Source organism: Colobus angolensis, unplaced genomic scaffold (assembly GCF_000951035.1).
Source record: "Colobus angolensis palliatus isolate OR3802 unplaced genomic scaffold, Cang.pa_1.0 Scaffold208, whole genome shotgun sequence".
Taxonomy (NCBI): Eukaryota; Metazoa; Chordata; class Mammalia; order Primates; family Cercopithecidae; genus Colobus; species Colobus angolensis.
Window position 1 is genome coordinate 606,294 of NW_012115244.1, and position 6,168 is coordinate 612,461.

Here is a 6,168-nt window from a genome sequence, read left to right on the forward strand (position 1 = left end):
CGGCCTTCCCGCTAAGCGGTGCGCCCCGCAGCTCGGCCGTGGACAGCCGCACCGGCGCTAAGGTGGCCATCAAGAAGCTGTATCGGCCCTTCCAGTCCGAGCTGTTCGCCAAGCGCGCCTACCGCGAGCTGCGCCTGCTCAAGCACATGCGCCACGAGAACGTGAGTCGCGCGACCCCGCTCCGGCCTCGGCTCGGTTCGGCTGGGCTGGGTTCCTCCACCTGGCAACCCCTTCCCCAGGCAGCCTGCTGTGGGGCGGGGCGGGGGTCGGGCCGTGGGTCCCCAGGGGAGGAGGACAGCAAGGTCCGTCTCCCCTTGGGAGACGACTCCCCCAAGGGCCATTCCCCCTCCTCTGCCAGGCCCGAGAAAGAACCCCTTGACTTGGCGCCTCAGCGAGGCCCTGGTCGGGGGACACGACTTGGCCAGGCCCAGGGGATCCTCCAGGTCTCACGCCAAACCCTGCCCCCAGCCAGGAAGCCTGCGCTGAGAGGATGCTCCCGGCAGGAGGATTTTCCTGGAAGGGGCACCTTCTCTTTCCCATCCGGGCCCCTCTCCAGCCCCTCTGTGGAGCCCACTTTGTTGCTATCCATCTCCCCAGTCTTCTGACCCGGTGTAGGGGGAGGAGGGGGAAGCCAGAACGTAGGGAGTATGGTGAACCCTCTGGAGCCCCTGGGGGTGAGTGAGGTTTAGGGAGCTGCTGTTTGGGGGGCACTGGGCGTGGTGGCCATCTCACAGACACCCTCCCTTTTGTTGTGGGGGCCCATCCTTTCCAGTCCTGCCTGTGAGATGCCATGCACAGCTGCCCTGGGCCTCTCCCATGGGATGGCTGGCTGCTAAGAGCCTGACTTCTCTGCCAGGGCGCTCTAGTTTCTGGACACAGTCCCACTTGTCCACTGCCCCCCACGTCCCTCCTGCCCTGCCCCTGGTCTGGGCCCAGCCTGAAGGCAGGTGGTCTGGGCACCCGGACCCTAGCTCCAGGGTGACATGCTCTGGACCCTCCTGGGTCATCCCAGCCACCGGTGCCCTGGGAGAATGAGTCCCTGCGTCCACCAGCAAACCGCCCGCCCCCTGGTTCCTGGCCACCGCCACTCCCTCAGCCCCTCGGGTGGGTCTTTTCTCTGAGGCTTCCCATAGCCCACCCTGACCCCAGCTCACCACCCCGGGCCCTGTGAAATCTGTTTACAGTGGACACCAGCCTTGCCCCCACCTCGACACCGGCGTCACACCCAGCCCTGCCCCCACCTTGCCACCACCACACCCCCCCATCCCGCCCGTCACGCCAAGGCCTTGCCCCAGGACTGCAGCCTTCCCCTCGGCCCCCTGCCCTCACCCACCCACTCACTCACCTGCTCGTGCCTTGCCCCAGCCAGCCAAGCACTCTGCGGCTTTTCTGTCTTTTTTTTTCCTTTTGAGATGGAGTTTCGCTCTTGTTGCCCAGGCTGGAGTGCAATGGCACGATCTTGGCTCACTGCAACCTTTGCCTCCTGGGTTCAAGTGATTCTCCTGCCTCAGCCTCCTCCTGAGTAGCTGGGATTACAGGTGCGTGCCACCATGCCTGGCTAATGCTTTGTATTTTTAGTAGAGACGGTGTTTCATTATGTTGGGCAGACTAGTCTCAAACCCCTGACCTCGAGTGATCCACCTACCTCGGCCTCCCAAAGTGCTGGGATTACAGGCATGAACCACCGCACCCGGCCACTGGGGCTTCTCTTTTTTGAGATGGGGTCTCCCTCTGTCACCCAGGCTGGAGTGCAATGGCGCAATCTGCAACCTCCGCCTCCTGGGTTCACACAATTCTCTTGCTTCAGCCTCTCTAGTAGCTGTGGCTACAGGCACCCACCACCACACCCAGCTAACTTTTTGTATTTTTAGTAGAGACGGGGTTTCACTATGTTGGCCAGGCTGGTCTTGAACTCCTGATCTCGTGATCTGCCTGCCTTCGCCTCCCAAATTGCTGGGAGTACAGGCGTGACCCACCGCGCTGGGCTCCACCAGGGCTTTTCTTTAGCCACTGCCCTGCTGTCCTGGGGTCCCCACTGTGCCTGGGGGTCCACCCCCTGGGCTTCTAGCCTGCAGCTGAGGCTCTTTCCCTGGAACCCCATCTTCCTGGGAGACTGAAGCTCTGTGAGGCCACATGCCTTGCTCAGCGGGGGAGGAGGCTCTGCCACAGGCCCCAGTCCTGCCATCGCCATGCCACCTCCCTCTCCAGGCCAGCCCCCATACCACAGAGGCCAAGTCCTGTGGCCCCTAGCCCACAGGACCCTGCTTTCCATCTTCTGCCAAAGCGCTCTCCCAGGCACCCTCCAGCTGTCCTGTCCACAGACCCCGCTGCTCCCAGGCCTCCCTGGACGCCCCCTCTGTTCCTTCTCTTCCTCCGTCCACATTCTTGCCCACAGCTCTGGCAGAGCTATCCTTCCAGTTTAGGTCCATTCTTGCTTCACTCTGGCCAGTCCCTACACCACGGCCAGCAGGATGCGTTTAGCATCACACTCCCCCGTTTAAATCCTTCCCTGTCTCTTGGGATCAAAGCCAAACTTTCACCTGGTGTGTGCTGCCCTGCCAGCTCCCTCTGGCCTCTCCTCAGCCCCTCCCTGGCCTGGGCCTTGGCCACCTGGCCTCCCGCCCTGTGTTCCTCAGACTCTCCAAGTGTTCTCCCTCTTGCCTTGGCCACTCTGCGTGTGCCCTCTGCCGGGTGTCCCGCAGCCCACGTGTCTACCTGCCCCTCTATCCTTGGCTGTGCAGAACTCCTCCAGGCCTCCCTGGGACCCTGTCACCCCAAAATGCTGAGGCAGCAGTTATCACATGACCTATCCACTGTCCATCTCCCCAACCAGGGGTGCTGTGGGGACCAGGTGTGTGGACAGGCGGGTCATGGTGCTGTCCACCTGGGCCTCACCAGCAGAGGCCTGGCCTCTCCTCATAGCGCTGTCCCTTCCCTGGGCGTGGGTGTTTGGTTGGGGAGAAGAGGGGAAAAAGGGCAGGAACCCTTTGGATGGTTCAGAGCCAGCCCAGACTCTGGGTTGCCCTTCCCCCAGAAGATCCCGGCTGTCACAATCCAAAAATAACCTGTCTGTGGGTATGTGTGCCAGGGCTGGGCCACACTGCCAGTGGGCAGAGCCAGGCCCTTTGGACAGTGGGGCATGACAGCTGCACAGGGGGTTTCCTGCCCAGAGGGCTGTGCCACTCTTGGGGGGTGCCCCAACCCGTGTTCTCTGCTGCACTCTCAACCCTACCTGGCCCGCCAGGTGATTGGGCTGCTGGACGTATTCACTCCTGATGAGACCCTGGATGACTTCACAGACTTGTGAGTGCCGACCTGGGCTGGCTGCTGGGCACAGGGGGTGGTGGGCAGCTCTGGGCACTGGCTTCAGGTTCCAGGTTGGCACGGGGTTCTCTTCCTGTAGCCTGAGTGGGGGATGCACACTGCCGACCCCCCCATTCCACTGTCTGCGCCACACTCTCCCCCACATGGTCTTGGGACCCACGGGCACAGCTGGGCAGAGCTGGGGCTGCTGCCTCCCTTCACGCCTGGCACCTGGGCTCTCCGGCACCGGAGGTGTGAACCTTGGACCTGACTATTTGTTAACAGGAAGGTCCCGTGCTCGGGACCCTGGCACCAAGTGTGTGGCCGGTAACTGGAGCTGCTGACCTTTTCCAGCGGGTGGGGGAGAAGCGGTAGGGAGGACCCACCCTGCCCTTGCCCTGCAGCCGACCACCCCGGGACTCACACCTTGTCGGCCAAGAGTGAAGGGCCAGGCTGAGGAAGGCCTGGAGAGGGTAGCAGGTGCCTCCCGCCTGACTTGCAGAGGTCAAGGACCCACACTGGCCTCAGTGGCCTCTGGGGAGGTGCTAAATACCATTCTCCTGTGTCCGTCTCCACCGGCTCAGCCAGCCTCTCTGACCCCGATGCCTGGCCGTGCCCCCATCGCCCCCAGGCACCTCCCTCATCTTTGGCACAAAGTTCCGAAGTTGAAACCTGACTGCCTCCCTCCCCTGCCTGTGAAGACTCGAGCCCTGCTGCCTCCACCACACAGCCTCAGCCCCTAGCCTGGCACACAGGGAGCTTTAGCAGAGGATTCAAAAACCCCAAAGGGCGGCCGGGCGTGGGGGCTCGAGCCTGTAATCCCAGCACTTTGGGAGGCTGAGACGGGCGGATCACGAGGTCAGGAGATCGAGACCATCCTGGCTAACACGGTGAAACCCCGTCTCTACTAAAAAATACAAAAAACTAGCCGGGCGAGGTGGCGGGCACCTGTAGTCCCAGCTACTCGGGAGGCTGAGGCAGGAGAATGGCATGAACCTGGGAGGCGGAGCTTACAGTGAGCTGAGATCCGGCCACTGCACTCCAGCCTGGGGGACAGAGCGAGACTCTGTCTCAAAAAAAACAAAAACAAAACCCCCGAAGTGCAGCCTCCTCCCTGTCTGACAGTCCTCAGGGTGGGAGGGAGGTGTGAGCGTTGCTGGCAGTGACAGTTGGGGCAGGATGGAGCCTGGCACTGCAAGGTGGGGTTGTGAGGATGCCGAGGCCAATGGGGACGGGTGCTGCAGGGTGACCTTCCCTGGGGCGCCTGCTGGATCCCGGATGGGTCTGAGCCTGGGCCTGCTGGGTAGGCCTCTGGGATGCAGAGGCTGGCTCTGCCCACTGACGGTGCTCCGACCCCTCCCACAGTTACCTGGTGATGCCATTCATGGGCACTGACCTGGGCAAGCTCATGAAACATGAGAAGCTGGGCGAGGACCGGATCCAGTTCCTCGTGTACCAGATGCTGAAGGGGTTGAGGGTATGGCCCCGGGGGCGCTGCAGGGAGGCAGGCGGGGCCTCAGGGCTGGGCAGAGGAGGGCCCTGTGGCCCCGAGGCCCTGGTGCGCTGAAACCTGCCGCATCCTCTGTCCCCGCAGTATATCCATGCTGCCGGCATCATCCACAGAGTGAGTCCTGGTGGAGGAGCCAGCCATCAGCCCTCCCCCAGCGCAATCCCCCGCCTCCACGTCCTACCTGTGAGGGTCTGATGGGGTCTGGGGGGGCTGATGGGGTCTGGGGGGGCTGAGCCACGCCTCATGCACAGCCCCTGGTGGGAGCCTGCCTGGATGCCCAGGTACCTGGCTCTGTCCTTGAAGGGCTGCAGAGAGCAAGGGGACCAGGTCTGGTGGCCCCATCTTTAGGTGCCACCCAGGCTCTTGGCTGTGCCCATGCTCGGGAGGGTGGGGCACAGTGGCCACCTTTCCTCTGTCCCCAGGACCTGAAGCCTGGCAACCTGGCTGTGAACGAAGACTGTGAGCTGAAGGTGTGTGCCGCCTGGCAGGGGCCCCTCCGGATTTGCCCACCAATCCACCTGTCAGGCCTGGGCAGGGGGCCAAGGCCCCAGGCTCTGGGCAGTGACTGAGGAGCTGGTGGGTGGGTGAGCTCCAGGAGGCAGTGGTATACCACATGCCATACCTGCAACAGGTGAGAGTGGGAGGCGCCCCCAGGCCCCTGCCTGGTCCAAGACAGGGCTGAGGCCTTGGCGGGCAGCAGGTGACAGCAGGGAGAGGGGAGCCCCAGGGCCCCTGCTCCATCCGAAGGGCAGCTGGGCTCAGTGCACTGGCCGAAGGGAGGAGCCCAGGCAGTCTGGGGTCCGAGGGCATGGCCTCAAGTCCTCAAAGGTTGTCAGGAGGCCCCAGCTTGGGGCTTCAAGTCCAACCCCCCTGGGGTCTCCTGGACCATGGGTGGCCTGTCTGCTCCTTGGGAGTCCCCTAGAACCCACTTCCCCAATTCTTCCTGCAGATCCTGGACTTTGGCCTAGCCAGGCAGGCAGACAGCGAGATGACTGGGTATGTGGTGACCAGGTGGTACCGGGCACCCGAGGTCATCTTGAATTGGATGCGCTACACACAGACGGGTGAGAAGCTGCCTAGAGATGTGGGCCTCTTGGGCCCTATCTGCTTCTCCAGTTCTTCACGGAGAGCCCTGTGGTGGCTGCTCCCCAGGGAGGCTGTTGAGCTGGGGAGGGAGCCGGGTGGGTGGGCTGTAGTCTGTGTTTCCTCCCTCCCCGTCTCATCCCGTCCCCCTGCCCACGGGGCTGACCATGGCTTTTATCTCAGTGGACATCTGGTCTGTGGGCTGCATCATGGCGGAGATGATCACAGGCAAGACACTGTTCAAGGGCAGCGACCGTATCCTCCAGCAGCAG

The 6,168-nt window shown here is 63.0% G+C and overlaps 1 protein-coding gene across 1 annotated transcript in view; it reads left to right on the forward strand.

Annotated features, from left to right (window-relative positions):
• MAPK12 (mitogen-activated protein kinase 12) overlaps positions 1 to 6,168 on the forward strand; it is a 19,747-nt gene that overhangs the window by 10,402 nt on the left and 3,177 nt on the right. The window contains exons 3-9 of the mRNA XM_011942267.1: positions 32 to 161; positions 3,245 to 3,303; positions 4,669 to 4,780; positions 4,898 to 4,927; positions 5,236 to 5,283; positions 5,763 to 5,877; positions 6,080 to 6,151. Coding sequence (XP_011797657.1) covers positions 32 to 161; positions 3,245 to 3,303; positions 4,669 to 4,780; positions 4,898 to 4,927; positions 5,236 to 5,283; positions 5,763 to 5,877; positions 6,080 to 6,151 — 566 coding nt within the window. The remainder of the gene's footprint in view (positions 1 to 31; positions 162 to 3,244; positions 3,304 to 4,668; positions 4,781 to 4,897; positions 4,928 to 5,235; positions 5,284 to 5,762; positions 5,878 to 6,079; positions 6,152 to 6,168) is intronic.